A 19,025-nucleotide genomic window follows, 5' to 3' on the forward strand; every position below is an offset into this window, starting at 1 on the left:
GCACTACTTTAAAATCCATAAGGGTTTCTATCAGAGACTTTGCACATTTGAGTGCATGGAAATCGGTAATCACAACCTGAACCTCTGATTAATCAGCTGAGGCAAGTGTTGGGTCAGCTGCAGGAGCACAGGTGAGAGTAATGTAGCTGTGCTCCTGGAAGGAGTGGAACTCGACTCCATCTCCTCTAAGACCTCCTTTAAGGGCTGACCCCCACTAAGGCAGTATCTCTTGGAGATTGCTCCTCAGTGAAGACTGCCCCAGCTTCCTCAGCCAAGGCATCAACACTGATGAGTTTTCCTTTGCATATAACCTTTGTATATTTACCATCATCTTCGTTAACATCTTTATATTAGCCGCCCTTACACTGAGATTTCAGCCTTACGCAGAATGTCAGCTAACCTGGAGTAAGGACAACTCAAAAGCACCTTTAAGTGTAAATCTTTGACCTTTATTGAAAAACCCACTTCTAAGAAAATGATTCTTGATGATACTTGCTAATACACATCCTCCAACAGAAAGGCAGAATACATACAAGGGCTTTGTGAACTGTAGACCACTGTAGCTCTATACTCTTCAGCCAGGGATGATTGGTATTGCCAAACTCACAGCTAGCAGCTCCTGCCTGAGAACAGTCCTCACCAGGTGCCTGAGCCTTCTGCTGCCTTTGGTCTCCCTGGTAGGAACACAGCCCACATGGGTCCTCTGGGACCTGGTTGAACTTAATCTGAGAGAAATTGCCTGATGTGGTCTTCTGATAACTGGGGTACCTTTGTGATTTTATTATGTTCCTCAACAAATGTGTTAAGAAATACACAGCGTGATAAATCAGTAGTAGAAGGAAGTCTTCATTGCAGTGGGATTGTGTGTGAGGACAAACACACTGCATACACCAGAGGCAGTCCCTGCAATTTCAGAGGACAAGCTCAGCCACTTGTGAAAAGACTCAAGGTGCACATTGAACACAAACACTACGGGAGTCATTCTTTTTCTTCCAGCCTTTTAATGTGACAAGAGGAACAAAAACAAAAAGCCCATTGGAACAGCTGCAATTTCCAGTGACAACCAGACACAGATCGACTCTTAAAAAAAAAAAAAAGAAAGAAAAAAGGAAAAAAAAAAGAAAAGAAAAAAGAGAGAAGAAAGAGGTAAATGAGGAAAAGGAGAAGAGGAATTGGAGCTGGCTATTTCACACACACAGCAGACAGAACATCTAAATGAAGTATTTCATAACACGCACAACACGGGGTGTTATTTGCAGTGGAACCTGCAGTGTGTGAATGCAAGCACTAGCGTTACATACAGCAAAGAAATTTCATTCATTTTTCTTCCTTCACAGTCCTCAGGCTTGAGTCTTCCTAAAGCAGCGTTTGCTAACACAAGGGTGAAAAACCAAAGGATGAAACTTTGTGGAAATATAATGTATTGGGCTCAGATCTACATAGACCTAAAAACATATTCTTGAGATTTCTGTGTCCCTTAGAGAGTCAAAGGACATAAGCAGGAGATGTAAATGGACCTAAGACTTCCTTACCAATATCCAAGTGTACTCTGTTGCTGGAAGTCTCAAAAGCAGGACCCAGAAGAGACTTTCAGGTCTGTAGAAAGCTCAGCTCTGTGCAGCTTAGCTCTGTGCCCATGCGTGAACCCAACCCCAAGAGCTGGTCTGCTCCCAAGCTCAGGGGATATCGCTTATTGCACATTTCCAGTGTCACCTAAGGGCATCAGCTGCCTGACCAGAGTTCAAAACAACTGGCTCTGGGCTTGCATTTTCCAAGAGAAACCCTTCTCTTTGTCCAAAAGATCCATACATGGCTGTTTATGAGTCATACAGCATTTTAAGAGGATTGAGGATCGTATGGGCAAGCTGGGGGTTGCCCATCCAGTCCCAAGCACAGCCACTGCTGGCATAATGTGGCACCATGAAAGGTGAGAGCAGAAGCAGTGCTGCACAAACAAAGTAAAGAAATAGGAGTACAACAATCAGTTTAATCTACAGGGAATACAAGGAGGCAGAAATCTTACTGTAATACCATTGGTCTTCTACGACAGTAATAACAGTGCTTCGTGTTCCTCTAAATATCTGTTCCTGCGTGCTCAGAAACCCAGTAATGAACTGCTTCTGTGGATCCCAATACTCTGTCTGCACATGAAGACACAGTAGACAAGGTCATGTCCCTGCACTTTTTCCATGCCACAGTCCCTGGCTGAGCAGCTGGATTGGTGTGCCATGTACACATGAAGAAGTCCAGCTGTCCTCAAGGTCTTTGGGATTAAGGCAAGTCCCCTGTCTCAGTCCTCGGTGCCCTTGTTGCCGAAAAGTTCACGAATCCAAGGAAATAGAGTGCAGCACTGGGCTTGCGATCAGCTGGAATTTTCCTCTTCTCTGTGGACAGTCCAGAGTATCGAAACCCCAAGACAAGGAGACTGATCACTGTGGCAAATGTAGGCAAAGAGAACCACTGGAGGGCATGCTGGCTCTTGCACTGCAGTATGATGCTGATTTTACAGTAGAAACGAAGCTGAGCCATCTGAGGTGACTGATTGAGACTTTCCATGCGTGGTGCTTGGTGCCTCGTGACTTGGGTTCAGCACACAGCACACATCTTGAAATTCAGACCCACATCAAAACACAGACAATGCTGAGGGGGCTGCACCCAACAACCACTTTGCTCCCGAGAGCAACAGTGTGAAGCCTGCTCTCATTTGGATCGTGACAAGGACAATAAAGAAATGTTGAGAGTGTTCACCGTGTCTTGTCCATGCTGAAGCTGGCTGGGAGGTGTCAGAACAGGGTGACCTCACCTCCTAGATGTGGTGTCTAAGAGGGATCACGCATGTTCACTATTTCTTACAACTGAGAGTGATGGGAACCCCAGGTGATTAATTCACATTCCCCCTAGACTGTCCTTTCTTCCTTCTTTCTTCACTGTTGTCCTTTCTGCTGTACTAGCTGCCATGCATCTTTGCCTTTCATTTCTGGTCATGAACTCCCTGGTCAAGTGTCAGGTATGGGAGCATCGAGACCCCTAAGTAGCATTCCCTAGCTCTGAAGTGACTGGCCATGTGTTTTAGGGGCACAGTCACAAATGTAGCCAGGGTGACACTGACTGCAATAACCTGTTACTCTTTACCTTGTTCCAAATGATCTCTGGGTTTACCAGGCAGAACATGTGTAAGAGCCATTCTGTAAAGAAGAAAGATGTCTAAGGTTGGATGACCTTTCCTACTATTATCTTACTATTTCTATCTCCTTAAGAACTCAACTTCTTCCTTCTCAGGAAACCAACAAGGTAATTTGCAAAATAAGCCATGCCATTAGAGTTACTGAGCAATGTCAATGGAGAACACAAATAGCCTGGTTTGCTGTTAGAGCCCTGGATAAGTATATATCTAAGAGTGCTTCATAAAATAAATACAAAGAAGTTCTGGCTCCACAGAGCAGCACAGCAAAATAACCCCCCACCCCGTCCCCAAACTCAAGGCGGTCATCGTCATGCAGAGCCAAACAGAAAGGGTGGAACATAAAGACCGTGGTGATCTTTTGTGTTGAAATACATATTTGATTGCTTCTCACCATGCAAAAGTAGCAGGCATTGTTAGAGGAAAAACACACGTTCTGGGTTGTGGTTCTCAACAGAATCTGTGATCTGCTGCCAAAGGACATAATTACATTCCCTCCTACCTTACAGAAGGAACCTCGCTGTTTTGAAGACAATCAAAAAGGCCTTAAGCTACCCATAAAATGAAGAAATGAGGCATAATAAGCCTGGATATTACAGTGGTTTGTGATTTTATCAATTTCGTAAACCTCAGAATAAACCTATAAAAATCCCAAATAGCCCATTGGAACCTAGCTGCTCTTTAAGTGCTTATCCCCAATTGACACAAGGATGAAAGCGATGCTCTTTAGATGGTTTTGTCTCCTTAGCAAGGATTTGCTTCTTGTGATCTGACCACATTTCCTGTCCTTCACCTGTCCTGTGCTGCAGGCCCAAACTCAGTGTCACAGCTGTGTGGGGGTAGACATGGTGTGTGTGTGACCACCTCTGTGCAGCTGAAGGCAGAGGTGTTAGACTGAAGTCTTGCTGGATTTCAGCATAGCACTGCTTATTTTTCTTAAAAATAAAAGGAAAAAATAAAATAAAATAAAAATAAAATAAGAGGGATCCAAAGAAAGGTAAGAGGAAGGTCACGAGCAAAAGTACAAAAGAACCTTTTGTGTCAGAAAACATCCTGGTGAGATAAATACCCTGCATTATGTGACCATTTCTGATCAATTCTCGACTATCGCTGAGCTTGTTGAACGGATCTAATTAGCACTATCTAGGTATTTATGAGCGTTAATGTGTTATTTAACAATATGTGTTTAAGTCTTACCCCCCCCTCCCCCAAAATATATCCAAAAATACACAGCTCACTTTACTTCCAGGTGCAACAATAAAAGGGGCATATGACATTCAGAAATGGTCTTTACAGGATATCAAGTGGAACTGACCCACCTGATGGAGAATATAATCTGTACAGTGCAAGCTTGCCGTGTGCATTGCCCGTGTAACAAGTTAAATGGCTATAAGTAACTGTGCTTACAGTATTTCAGTGAGACCCAAGTATATAAGAAAATGAAGCATCATATTCTTTAACTATTATGGCTAAAATGCTGGTAAATTCTCAATTACCATACTCTAGACATTAGAGAAAAAGTCTCCTATTTACACTGGATAATATGTACACATTTGGTTTGTGGAATGCTCCAACATCATATCAATTTCTCCTCTATAGAAGTCTGTAGGAAAAAGGAATCTTTATCATCATAGAAATATATAGTCCCAGTCATCAATACATTTAAATATTTGGTGTCTGGATATAAAGAACGATGCATCACCAAGTAGGTCGTAACTCCAGATAACCTTGAATCAGTAGGATTAGATTTTAATGCCTCTCTTAAGACATTTTTAATAGTGCAGAAATTTAAAATCATAACTTTCTGTAGCTGATCACTTCAATGTGTGCACGTTCGTTTGCAAGTATGTGAAAATACATATATGTATAATGGTGTATATACTTCTCTCCCAGACCAAGAAAGTGCCTAGTAATCTCTATGCTCAAGTGACGATAGTAAAGGGCTTTGAAACCCTGGATTTTCTGAGAGAGCTGAGCACCCACCCTCAAATCCTTCAGAACTCTCTCACTCTTTAAGGTGATGACCCCAAAATCAAGACAGATAAGGTCACTAGTCACATCTGCAGCTCTGGACCCTGCTTCTGGTTGTGGTCTAGAGCAGGTTTGTTACCTGCCTCCCATTCAGTTTCCTTTCACAGTTGAGCACAGTGGATTTGAGTTGCCAGGGAGTGCTTGGCAAGGCAGGCGGGGTCTCACAGCTCGGCAAAGGCAGGCAGGATCAAGGTTTGCTCTCCTGTCGGACACGCTCACACCCGTGCAGGCACACGCATGCAGAAAGCCACTGTTCCTGTCCTGTGCTGCTACACTGGGATAGAGTGGGGAAGGACAGGATCCCAGTGTAGGCAAAGTTAAACCCAAACAGCAAAGCTCTGCAGGGCATGTGTAGTAGCTGCATGCACCAATCGTGTCTGTAAAAGGGTTAGATACTAAAGGGCTTCATTTTTATCCCTTTGGGCTCTTCTTTCCCCCTGTGCCTCCTCTCTTCGAGGTATCAACAAAACAGTATAGAAAAGGACATTTTGATTTTTCCAAACATGGCTCTTTTTAGTTCTTCTTCCACGTCCACCCCTGACCCCCCTGGCCTCAGTTGCTCACATCAGGACCTGGTCTCGAGTCTCTGGGAGGCGCAAAGCAAGCAGACCACCTCCAACCAGAGCAGAGGAAGCCAGAAGGATGGGAACCACCTTGGTTATCCCTACAAAGGAGGCAAAGATTGAGTTCCCCAGGATGGCACCAAACTTGCAAAGCCCATTGAGGATGCCAAAAGCTGTTGCCCTGTGGGGAAAACAAACAGAAAGTAATGGTTAGGGATGTTCTTGGCATAACTACAGAAAGTCTGGATAAAGTATTTTGTGAATTAGAGATTGCCTTGGGTTGGAATGGACCTCAAAGATCATCTAGTTCCAGCCCGCAGTGCTCATATGTTGCATAGGCTACTCTCCTGGCAAGTAAAGAGAATAAATAATAAATAGATAATAATAGAAAATGTACATGGGGACTCATTTCTTCTCTTATCTCACCTTCTTCCCAGCTCCTGAGTTGCCCCCTATGGCAGCCTTTGCCCTTCTCAAGGAAAGCAGGACACAACCTCTCTAGAATTTGTCACAGTCCCTCCAGGCTGTCACCAGAGAAACAAACAGGGCTCTCCTCCAAATCCTGCTTTACCCAGCAGCTGAAATCATTCTGCCTCCAAAGGACAGTTCTTCACTTCTGGCTCTTTCCAACAGCTTGAAAGAGGCAAGAAGAGTCTTATAACATTTCTGGCAGGAAAGTACCATCTGCAGCACATCCTCCCAAAGTTTTCTACTCTGTCTTGTCTCCCAAATCATTCTGTGCACATGGTTGTCTCCTTGTTGTGGAGTATAAGACTGTCATGGCACTCAGATGAGATGGGAGGATACATCCTGGAGGCCAGACCTCCATTCACACACATAGAAATGACAGATTCGCTGTATTTTTTTTGCCTGTGATCTCTGTACACCCACACAACTCCTGCATACAAGCCGCCATGCATGCAGCATTATGCTTACAAATGTCTGTGCTGATCCAGTCGAGCCACAGGACTGAGCCCTTAATATCTCATTAAAACAACAAAAAAAGGAAAAATACAGCTTGCCTCATCTTTCCATCAGAAACCAGGAGGCCGAGGCCACAGTGTCAAGAGTGCACAAGATAAAAGCTCTGAGCACCTTTTATCTGTGGGGTAGAGCTCTACGGTGATCACATCCAGGGCATTCCAGGCTGCGATGCTGGCCCCGCAGAAGAGGCACTGCCAGCCGATCATTGCCGACTCGCTGTTGCCAAAAAAGAGAAAGAAGCAGCACACTGCAGAGATCAGCATTGAGCCACCTACAGGGGAGCCAAGAGAAAGATGTTGGCACCGGTTTCTCTCCTCCATAGCCAAGCAACCATGCTGTTGATAAAGATGGTTTTCAAATGACAGCGCTTCACCCCAAAATGAATGAAATCTGTATGAATCCACAAGTACCTTGATGCTGCCTGTCTGTCCTTGTCTGATGCTGGAAACCTGCCTGAAAATGTTCTCAATATCCATCTGATCTTGCTGATATTCCCGTTCTATGGAGGCTCTAAAGACAGGCTTTTCCAGGCAGGTTTCCAGCATCTCAGGCTTCCAGATGGACCCAGGAAGAACAAGGGGAAGTAAACAAGTCAGCAAGGAGAAAGAATCATTGTGAAGGTTTTTCAACTTGAGTTTTGAGTGAAGAGCTGGAGCAATTCACATCAAATTGAAATCACTTGACACATTCCTAGACTCAATTAGGATAATTTACAGTCGATTATAAGAAGCACTTGAGGTCTCTTTTAATTATAAGAACATCATTAGATTTCATGGCACATTTACACAGGAGCCATAATTTTATGAACACCACTGAGGGAGAAAGTGAGAGCGTTCATGCTCAGTTAGCCACAGTTCAGATTCAGGAATATTAATAGCTGCATCACTGCTTTCTTCCCCAGTTGGGAATTTTCACCTGGAAGGAACAATTTTTTTTTGCAAAATCAAAAATACCTTTCACTTAACAGTTCTTTTGCTGCTGAAATATCTCCAATTGCTGTCAGGAAACTAAATAACTCTTTCAGTTTTTATACAATTAGTTTGTCATCAAGCAAAATAAATTGGATGCTGAACTGGAACTAAAATGTTTCATCTTGGATATTACGTTGTATTTTGCCAATGCAGTGCCCTGCCTATGGAAAGCTTCCATGCGGGACCCCATGCCCACTTCTCTGGTACCTGCCCAAACTGCATCTTTCACTGCTCAGGGTGGATATTTCTTCAGCTGAAGAAGTGCAGGGCATCATTAGGGTCACCGTGTGTGCATAGATCTGACATCTGGCACAGGAGAGAGTTTAGTGGAACACGATAAAACTGAACTGAAGTCCCAGTGAGGCAAATAACGCATGAGAGAAATTCAGTTTCCATGTTAAGCTGACCAGAAATAATATGTTCAACAGAGTGCTACGGGTGGGATGCCAGAAGGCTGTTTCAATTGAAAATTCCATAGTGAAACGTTTCAGCATGTCGTTCCCTATTTTTGTCCTGTACTTTTCATTCTGCAGAAGAAATAAGCATTTGGGTTTCCAGCTGTCATCTTAATTCCAAAAGAAAATACTGAAATGCTGACATGTTTGCAGGGTGGGCAATTTGATTCTCATTCGGTTTAATTTATTTACCGCAACCCCTCTGGTTTGTTTGGGCCTTATCCAAATTCACTGCATGAAGGCTCATTTTGCCCTCCCAGTGTAAGTTCCTGACACACCAATGGGGTCATCTTCCATACCTTTACTCATCCGACTGTGAGGCTAAACAAGCTAAAATTCCCACTGTAATCAGAAGAGAGACAGGTGAACTCAAAAGAGTGAGTCATCCTTTACCCCTAAGTCACAACCCTGATTTTACTGAGCTCGCTTGTCTGTCCCTTGAGGCAAGATTCCACAGTACCTGGGAGAGCAAGATCTGAGCCTTGGAGCAAGCAACAGCAGCAATTTCCAATGGAATGATAAAGCTGATGACTTAGTCCCATATGGCTAAAGAGTGACGTTTGCTTGGCTGTGACATGGTCAGTTAAACTACCATATGTTTCCTGAAGCTGATGTAAAGTCATTTGAAAATCAGAAACCCAAAAGAGGGAACTCCTGGGCTGTCAAACAGCTACAGTGAATAATTTTTGTGAATCTTCATTGCCACAAGCAAACTGTCTTATTTATTTATACATAATGCTGTGGACATGAGTATCAACTCAGCAGCACCAGATGGTCCTGCTTCAGCTCAGACCCTGTGGTGCTGAGCACTGGGTGAACACAAAGGGTTTGACATTGAAGTCAAACTAAGGGAAAAGGCAGATGTTGCCAATACACAGTAAACGAGGTGGGAAAGTGAGGAGCACATCCATATTCCTACTCACCAATCATCTTTATCCTCCCTATTTTGTCCATAAGCAGTGCAGAGATGATGTTTCCCGGCAGCACAGACAGGCTGCCAAGGAAGCTGACTAAGTAGATCAAGAAATCATTGTCCTCCTCAAAGTCCAGGTGGCAGCCTTCCTTCTCCTTCATGAACGTGGTGTTTATCAGCCTGCAGTTGATGAATTTGTGTTCGTAGAGATCTGCAAGAGAAATGGCCGAGGAGTTTATCTTTTGGTGGCACAATCCTCCCACACGCCTCAGTGCAAATACAGAGTTAAGAAAGATAAGGAACCAACGGGAGCATCCTCAGCCTCCGGAGCATTGTTAGTGATGGTACATTTTAGTTATGCCTAGATGGGAAGCTAACTCAGTTTGTGAGGAAATAAATAAATGTAGTTAAAATATAAGGTGAAAACCCCTTTTTTCTTTTCTTTTTTTTCTCTTATTTTTCTCCTCCTAGGAATGAGCCAACTACAAAGATAATGGCAGCTAGTCCCTTAGCTTGTCTTCACCCTCTTTCTCCATCATCACCCTCATTCCGCAGTGCACACACAGGCACACAGACCCCTATCGTCCTTTCTCCTAGAATCTGATAAAATAGTTCCTAATTACAGAGATCCGATCACGTTAGGAATCCCATTACCAGTGTTATAAAAGACAGTAGAGATGATGGTGCAGTTTTCAAAGAAGGTTTCGCTGGATGTCACGTCCTCAAAGTAGCATTCTTCAAACAGCGAGTCCTCAAATCTCACTTCCTTGAATTTCATGCCAATAAATCTGTGGGGCAGAAGGTAGAACTTCATTCAGTGCATGGAGATTCTCCCTACACTGGATAACAGGTCATCCTAGTTTAAAGCACAGAGTACTAATGACAGTTTTTATGGTCACTTTCAGGAAAGGTCTTGCTTGAATGCACAGCTGTCCTTCCAACAAAATGCTTCTGTATCTTGCATTTTATTAGGAAAGAGGGCTTTGAGGACTTTAAGAGATGGGTCTGTTGGAATTTCTGGTTGTTTCTCTGTCTCTCAAAGTAGTCATAAACAAGAAAATGTGTTTCTAAGCCTGGGTGGACATAAATCTTCTTGCTTTCAGCACTACTCTACCTGAAGAAGATGTAATTTCACCCTGTGTGTGGCATTTTCTTTGTGAGCTGACCTTGTTGCCTTCCTTATTCTGCCCCTTCCTCAGGCAGAAATAAAACCAGACATTATTAGGAATCCATTTGGCCATTTGGTGAAAGGTTTCTGACAGTTGTTTAAGCTCACAGTGATTTTTAAAGGAAAAATGAAGTAAGATTTCCGGGGGGAGGTGTATGGCCTGTAGCCATCTCCGTTCAAGGACCATTGCATATCATGTAAAGAAAACAGATTACACCAGAAATGATCAACAGTGTCAGATAATTGATTTCTCCGATGGGAAGCTTGGCACATCTGACTTGCCTGCCTGAAGGATGACACAGTATTGATTTACCTGGGAGCTTTTGCAGGGACACTGGGAAGATGTATCTGTTAATCCACAGGCATGTTAGGAAGATGTAAAGAGCTAGGAAGTGCAAGCGTTATTGCTTTAGCTAAGGAGGCCACAACTGTCACCAAATAAAAAGGCTTCTAACATATACCCACAAGCTTAATTGAATTGAGCACTTACAAGACAGTCTAGCATGATGGCTATTTGCAGCATTAAGAGAACACTGCAGGGCTTATTAACCGTGGCTACTAACAGATATTATTAATGCTCAGAATGTACCAAGAAGACTACTCAAGTCTCTTGCACTATGCAGAAGGTCTCATAGGTTACAGCAACACTTAAGCTGTTCTGCATTTGCTCAGTAATAGCCTGTGATGTATTTACTCACAAAGGCCCTTACAAGTCCTTTGCCTGCAGATTGCTTTCTTAACAACTGTCTTTAAAAGAGTCATGCAGCAACAGCCTGGTGTTCAGTAAAATTTTAGCTTACAGGCAAGGGCTAGAGGGAAAGCAGAGCTATAAATTATAAGATATGCTCTGGACATTGCTGGAATGCAGTTTGATCAGGTTTAGAGTTATTAAATTGAAGAGGACAAAGGTAGCAGTACAGTGATACACATCATAGTTTTACATGTTCATCCTGTAAGGTGCTGAGCATCCTCAACTCCAAATGAAGTTAGGGAAAGCTGAGGAGCTCCTCTGGGATAAGACAAAAGTCCCCAAATCCTGAACTTGGCTTCCACCCATATCTCACCAGACTTTGGCTGCTCTGTAGGCAGGGACATAGGAATTATGGGGCTAGGTTTGTACCATCAAGCACAGATCCTTACTGCAAGGAAGGTCACAGAGAGCATGTAGGGGGTTGGGATGGGGTCTTCCACCTGTACACCAAGGAAATTGAGACAAACAGCTCCTGAGGGGAAAGAAGCTGCCTGGATGGGCAATGAGGTGTAGCTTCAGTTATGAAGAGTAGAATAATAAATATTTTGTGTAGGAGTGTGACTTCGCACATAGTGCAAAGCAACCGGAGTAGCACACTTTCTAGGCTCTCTGCAGCAATGCACCACGGTCTACACAGGGGTATTTCCCCACTCATTACATTGGAATTTAGAAAACAAAAATGGCCTGCTACACATCACTAGGGTTTACACTGCTGTGGAGCTTAGAGTGACCAGGGTCAAGCTGGATTCGGGGAAGATAAGAGAGAGGAAAACAATGATAATCTCCCAGAGTACCTTCTCTGACTTCAGAGCACTAAAAGAGAAGGTGGCACATGCCATGGGGAGATGCTGCCCAGCACAGGAGAAGCACATCAGTACTACCAGCCATGCCACAACGCACACTAATGGGCTTTGAGGTGGAGACCGGGAACAAATCATTCCAAGGACTTCAGTGCAATTTGTTATATTCAAAATGCAGCGAAACGTCGGTTTCTTTACATGTGGTTGTCTCTGTTGCCCAAGACCAGTAGATGTCAGTGTGTGCTAAGGAAAGAGAAATCACCACTGCATCCCCACATCCCCGGTGCACCCCTTCGGGTTAGAGATGTGTTTGAGGCAAGGTGTGTGGAAAGTGGGACACCAGGGGATAATTATTCTGTGGAAAACTGCTTGTGGGATTTGAGGGAGGCGAATTGTGAACCCAAAAGAACAACAGAGATCTGTGGGAAATGGAAAAAAAAAAACAACGAGCTTTCTAGAGATGAGGTTTACTTTCCAAATGCCACGTGTATGTTGGTGGATCTCATTCCCAGTTCCTCTCATTCCCTCTTCCCCGTCAGCATCAATCAAACCAATTTCTGTTTACTTACTTATCATTTCTGTATTCCCCGTTTCTATGGATCTGGTTCTCCAGGGTGAAATTAAAGGTGAAGTGTGACACTTCTTCCTCATCAAAGACCTTCACTCGGGACTCATAGGCCTCTTCTTGGAGATAGCGGATCATGTCAGGGAACCAGACAATAAGGCCATAGTAACTACATCAGAGTGGGAGAAATATATCAGGGTCTGTGGCACTGAAAATACCACAGTGCTTTTCCAAAAATCCACTTCATAATTTGCAAACCTGCTAAATTCCTATTGCAAATACATTTCTGCAAGTGTGAGGCTGTAGTGTTCAGCCTCTAAAAGCCCACTAGTTTCCCAAAAATGTTAAAGAAGTACCTTACCTTAAGGCCATAGTAAACCAAACCACAGCCAGCATCAGTGTGTTCATCCTGTACTGGGCTGTTAAACAATATAGCACGTTGTCCCAGACCTACAAATCCAGAAGAAAGAATCATCGGCAAGAAAACCCTAGCAGAGACTTCAAAGATTAATTTCTGAGTGCATCATAGATTTAATATTTTCAGTGAAAGGGCTCACAGGGGGAAGGTCAGATGCATGTTTGGTGTTAGTTCAAAACTGTGTTTGTCAAGATAAATGGTTTACAGGAATATCACATGTTCAGGTGTGTGTGAGTGTATGTGTAGTACCTGTGTACCCAGTGTAGTACCTGCATTTCTATTAGTTCACGTGGACTCTCCTTTATCTGAGGCTCATCTTCCTAACAGGAATAATCTAGCAAGTTTGTCCACAAAGTTTCGCCTGGGTATAGGTAAGCATAACAAGTGTGAAGGGTTAAATTAGCTGAAGACATAATGTGAGCTTGTTATAAACTCAGTCTCAGCAGGAGCAAAGAGCAAGAACTCTTCTCAGTCCACTGCAGGTGGTAAATTCACTTCAGCTTAGAAGAGAGGGAATTATTATCTATCTGTTTTGAAGGAGAGTCAAGTGCTGGGGGGCTGGGGCTGGAAGCTCTGCCATTAGCACAGCTTGACTGCTGTGCTGCTTGCAGGGGCATCTCAGGGTAGTGCGGCATTTGCACATGCTCACATCTGTATGGAAAGTGCAATCAGCCTGCAAACAGAGCAGGCTTTTTGAATGAGAGTTGGGATTTCAAGGCCCAGTGACCCAAAACAATGAGGCACTGTTCTCTGAGCCCAAAAGACCCCATGAGTTTGCATCTCTTTACCTGTTTGAAGACGGTTGTGATTCTGACCAGCCACCGCTGGTACCAAGTCCCTGTTGAGCTCTGGATTTCAATAAATTCATCTACTTGCTTTGGAGTTTTGATATAAGAAACCTAAAAAGAAAAGGAGATTGAGAAAGGAAAAGAATGTTGGCCCAAAGTCTCCATAATCAGTACTGGGTGTACACAATCTGCTGGGCACAGTTTCAGCCTGATATCCCTTACTATATTTTTCTTGAATGTTATCAATAGACATTAGTTAATTAATTTATTTACAACAGGAGTTTTTATTACAGCAAGAAACCTTCCTGCCTGCCCTCCTTCCATCCTGCCTTCATTCTCACCTTCCTGCCTTCCATCCCTTCATCCTTTCTCTCTCTGTCTCACTCCTCCCCTGAAGCAGTTTAAGTGCATCACATCCACCTCAGTCTTTTGTATATTGGTTAATGTGACTGTCCACTATACTATTTCTGCATCCTTTAGATTCCCACTTGAAATAAGGACTGAACAAACAGTGTGATCAGCCATTTGTATCTGCATATAATTGTGCCCCCAGGATCTCCTCCTTAAATCACAACTGGTATTTCTCATTTAACACCTTTTTAGTACCTCTGGCAGAACATCTGTGACAACTGAAGGCGTGGATAGGAATCTTTGCATCTGAAAATGCATTCAGTCATGATTGGAGCCCACACCATGCAGTCATTTCAATCCACCAAAATAGTCTGAATTTTCAACATTGAACGCTGACTAGAAACCTTAGAAAGGAGCCCTGGAAAATATCTGTGCAGTAACTTTAAATGGAGGATATGCTTCCAGGAAGCCACGATCTGTTTGTAAATACAAGGAGGTGAAAATTCACTGCATAAATTTCAGAGTGTGAAGGAGTGCCTTGGCTCAGCTGTGGAGTCTCTGTGTTCCTCTTGTTGGCACCACTTAAATGTCATCTCTGGGAACTGTCCTGGTGACAACTGACTCACCACAAGCTGCAACTTTTGGCCTATCAGGAAACCACACCATTTGACAGTTTGCTCCACACCAGCCCAATGTACCATCCGCTCATGCCAGCAGATGCCACTCAACCTCGAATGAGCCTCGAAGTACAGCGCTTGGCTCAGCTCAGCCTGCAGCACCATGACACCATTGGATGGAGCAATGAGCATGTTTTATGTACATCTCTTTTGCCTCTTCCTATCCGTCCTTTAAGAGCATCTGTCTTCTTAAATTTAAAAGCATAAATCAAGATCTATTCCCCAGCTGCCTCACCAGGAGTCTGCAACTGAACTATAGAAATCTGCAACTAACCCCAGCACACACCTTTTACCTGATTTTGCTTATAAATCAAGACCCCTGGTAGGGATTTTTTCACAACAAGCAGCAGACTAATGAGTAGTAACCACTCACTTTGCTTTCCCTGGGAGAGATTAAAGATTGGGTGTGAGGCAGATGGAAGCTCATTAGAAGGTACATGAAGTTTAATCAGAGTTTGATTAGAAGACGGAAAGGAGAAAGGAGTGAGTCAGATCTCCCACATGGCTAATATCTCTCTTACTTGGTTCTAGTCTCTTGGAGCAGACCGATTAAGTGTATGTATAATTGGAAAATCACTGGTCTGAATGCTATAGTGAAACACCGGGGATGAAGAGTATTCACAGCAATTCACAGGATTAATGATTGACAAAGCAGGCTGCCATTCAACCTGAAATGCATTAAGTGCATCTCAGAGTGCTGATCCGTAGGGGTGATCGCAATGCAAGGGAGATTCCCAACAAGGAATTAACGGGTGCCATTGTTCACCAGGGGAGTTATACCCATTTTTTTCTTTCATATGTCAATGGTTTTGTAAAACTCACCGTAAACACTCTCTCTGGCTCACCCTTGGCCCGCATGTTGGTGTCATGAACTTGCTTGAGGATCATCCAGGCTTCATCATGCTTACCCATCTGGAAGCACCAAGGGAAATAAAAATAACTGTGGAGAGGAACCAGTTCTACAGGTCAAATACACTGGAGAAGACCCATCAAGCATGGCTGTATGAAAGGCAAAGAGCTGCAGGGATGGTTTGTGTGCACAGTGCAGCACATCCGTGTTGAGGAAAGGAGTTACCCAAAAACTGGCTGGGGCAGGAGTGGTGTTAGGAACAGATCAGAGAAGAGGAGGTGTGTGAGAAGACCTGGACTCTGTTCCCATCTCTGCTGACTTGCAGAGATGGTCCTCTGCACTTCTGTCAGGATTCACCTTTTACATGCCCATATTCAAAATGCCTTTGATGGATAAAAAATTTCTGGAACTCTGTGCCTTCTTCCTGTGCCACACTCAGAGGTAACCACTCACCACCCCTGACTGATGTCACAGTCTGCAGCCTCTGGGGTTGCAGTAATCTCTTCAGATACTTTATGTGTGGAGGAGTGCCTCTGCCTCTGAGCTTGTACTGAGTGTTTGATGGGACAAAGAAAGAGAGACGGTGACACACTAGGGACCAGCCATCCTCTGCTAATGGCAGGCTGCAGTGTTCACATAAATCATCATCTTACCTCCAGCAAGAACCGCGGGCTTTCAGGCATGAACTTCAGTGCTACCAAGGAGGCAATACAGGGCAGGGAGCAGACCAGAACAAAGACTCTCCAGCTGTGGAAGTGGTACTTGGTTCCCATACTGAACCCCCAGCCTGGAAACAGCAAGAGCCAACAAGTGAAAATTCCAAGCAGGCAGACTGATTTTTCTCTCATAAAGCAGCTCTGAACTTTACAGCTATGTGCAACACAGCGACAGGTTGAAAGTTTGCTATTCTTAGTAATGATGGCTTTTAGAGGCTCAATACCATGTTCAGCAGATAATAGCAAGTGAGTTCATGTTCATTACAGAAAATGGAACATCCTTGCTCAGGCTCTGCCTTTTAAAAAGCTCCTTTTATCTCTGAGCATAGAAATCACCTAGCAATAAGAACAGCTCCATGCAGCCGTAGGCAAGTCAGAGTGGGAAGGGGCTGAGGAATCAGGGCCAGAATTTATTGCTTCTCGGAAATGTCACCAAAAGTTTATAGAGGTTAAATTTCCTCTGATCTGAAAGGCGCGTTAGAAGCAGCTCCTTTCCATCTCACACCTCACACACATATTTCACTATTTATAACAGCAAATAGGAAGGCAAGATCGTGTTTCCAAAACTGCAAAATCTGAGCTGAGACTCAAACTCTGAAGAATCAGGACTGTCATCCAGCTTTTGGGATTCCCCCTCTCCTGCCTTTTCCTGATATCTGAGCAAGTCCTCTGACAAGGAGCAGAAAGTACAGCATCGTTCTTATGTTGTTCCTGTAACAACGTAAGCCAGTGTAGATGCTTAAAGCAAAAGACAACTGAAGTGAAAAAAGAAAATCTGAATGAAAGCCTTTTTTCCTTTCCCCAGACTCAAATCTGAAGGGATAACAACAAAATCGTATCCAGAAAATAAACGTAATGTAAATACAGTCTTTAAAAAAATAATAATAATAAAATAAAATAAAGTATTTATAGATAATAATAATAACAACAAAATCATCACTATGCAGTAACTTTGTACATTTGCTCCAACAGTCTCTGTTGTACTGATCAGAACCAAGAGCCTTCTACTGACTGCATTTTAAACGCAATACAATGAATTGATAGCTACATCAATGTTTTTTACTTCCTGGTCTCTGTGGCCTGTCCCACTTTCCTCAAACAGGATTTTTTAGACAGCTGCTGTCGCTGAATACTGAGTGAATTCATATTTGCCAGGAGATATTTGCTTTGGGTGTTTTCCAAATGTACACACATGAGCTAGGAGGAGGACATGCAGATTTTTTGCTCCCTGAAGCACATTTCAGAGTTAACTTGTGCGGGTTTTTGGAGTAGTGTAGTGGTGCAGGATAGGGGTGCTGTCAAAAGCCAAAAGCACAAAACCATTACCGTAATGTGGGATGATGCTCCAAGCCATTGCTGAAGCAAAAATACCACCGATCATCCAGAACATGCACAGCCAGCTCAGGTGCTCGCCCCTCTTCTCACGGGACAGGAACTCAGAGAAATAGGCGAACACAATGGGGAGGGAACCCCCAATACTGAGAAGAAAAAAGAGCATGAGGGAAAAAAAAGAGTTTTCTTCAATGTCATGTGGATAGGGTTGTTCACGTTAAAAGGGAAGGTCACACCCACAGATGGGGGTCTGCTCTGACAGGACAAGGGGAAATGATATCAAACTAAAAGGGAAGAGATTAAGACTGGACATAAAGAGTTTTTTTTAATAAGGATAATTCACCAGTTACACACCCGAGGCCTGAGATAAGGCGGCAGAAAAGGAAGAATCCATATCCCTGGACAAAAGAGGACAGGAAGGCGAAGGCAGCATTGATTGCAAGTGATATGATGAGGCATTTCTTTCTTCCCAGTTTATCAGCGAGGCCACCCAGAATGACAGCCCCCACCATCATTCCCAGGTAGACTATCAGGCCTAGAAGAGAGAAAGAGATTGGTAACACCATCCTCCTGCTTGCCAGGTGGAAATGGTTTGCTGCCCCTTCCACGGCCAACATCAGCTGCTCTTCCCCCATATTACTGCCAGCTACCACTTGAGAGGGAAATACAGATAGAAATACCACTGAAGGCCTCACAAATAACCTTGTTATTTCAATAACAGGTCAGTTTTGTCAGGAACCAGCATTCATAACAGAGTGAGATGTCTCACCTGGGTTCTGCATGGCTCTTATGACTTCTTACTTTCAAAAAAAGACTATGAAGACAAAGCTTTTCAAAAGCAGTGCACGCATTTAAAGAAAGCTACATACTCCCATTCTTTCCAGATGAGCCATCTCAGATACCAGAAGCTCTATCCATTGGTGGAATCTAATTCCTCCATTTTCTGCTCATTTTCACCGCTCCCTGCAGCATCACACCATGCAATATAGACATACCCACATTTGATCAGACCCACATCTTTCTTTCCTGACCTCTCTGCTCACATGTCTTCTGCACGTAAGCAATGGCCAGGCATAAGCAGCTTAGCATGCACGTGTCCCAGCTGTGTGCCACCAATGGTACAACAGAAGTCTGATGCCTTAACTCCGCTCACCCCCCTGAGCGCAGTGGCACTGAGATGTGAGGCTCCCTGCATCCAGTTCACTGTATGCTAGCAACTCTGGCCTAGAAAAACAAGCACTTGTCTTTAGCTTTTCTACAGAGATTTTCACCAGAAGGGCCACCTGTTACATTGCCTTTTACTTTATGTGGGTAGCAGTGCAATTAATGCTAATTATGAATGTTCATAGGCCCGGGATTATCTTTTTTCACTTATTTTATCTACTTTGAAGATTTAGAGACTTCACTGAGCAAGAATATGCTCAGGAAGAACCACAAGCTATGGTCATTTTGCTAGCAAAATTCTTGTTGAAGCCTGCATGAGTTGTAATAGTAAAAGACAACAGGATCAG

At 43.6% G+C, this 19,025-nt stretch overlaps 1 protein-coding gene across 3 annotated transcripts in view; it reads right to left on the reverse strand.

Moving 5' to 3' along the window:
- Positions 1–431: 431 nt before the first annotated feature.
- Positions 432–19,025, reverse strand: part of SV2B (synaptic vesicle glycoprotein 2B) — a 47,007-nt gene continuing 28,413 nt past the window's right edge. For all 3 annotated transcript variants that reach the window (XM_072345268.1, XM_072345267.1, XM_072345266.1), the window contains 11 exons: positions 17,869–18,049; positions 17,509–17,660; positions 16,120–16,253; positions 15,439–15,528; positions 13,589–13,699; positions 12,744–12,832; positions 12,387–12,551; positions 9,753–9,886; positions 9,109–9,309; positions 6,871–7,030; positions 432–5,956 (listed from right to left, as the gene is read on the reverse strand). In XM_072345268.1, the coding sequence (XP_072201369.1) occupies positions 5,773–5,956; positions 6,871–7,030; positions 9,109–9,309; positions 9,753–9,886; positions 12,387–12,551; positions 12,744–12,832; positions 13,589–13,699; positions 15,439–15,528; positions 16,120–16,253; positions 17,509–17,660; positions 17,869–18,049 (1,601 nt within the window). In that variant the 3' untranslated portion in view covers positions 432–5,772. The remainder of the gene's footprint in view (positions 5,957–6,870; positions 7,031–9,108; positions 9,310–9,752; positions 9,887–12,386; positions 12,552–12,743; positions 12,833–13,588; positions 13,700–15,438; positions 15,529–16,119; positions 16,254–17,508; positions 17,661–17,868; positions 18,050–19,025) is intronic.

The sequence above is a fragment of the Excalfactoria chinensis genome, chromosome 10 (assembly GCF_039878825.1).
Source record: "Excalfactoria chinensis isolate bCotChi1 chromosome 10, bCotChi1.hap2, whole genome shotgun sequence".
Classification (NCBI taxonomy): Eukaryota; Metazoa; Chordata; class Aves; order Galliformes; family Phasianidae; genus Excalfactoria; species Excalfactoria chinensis.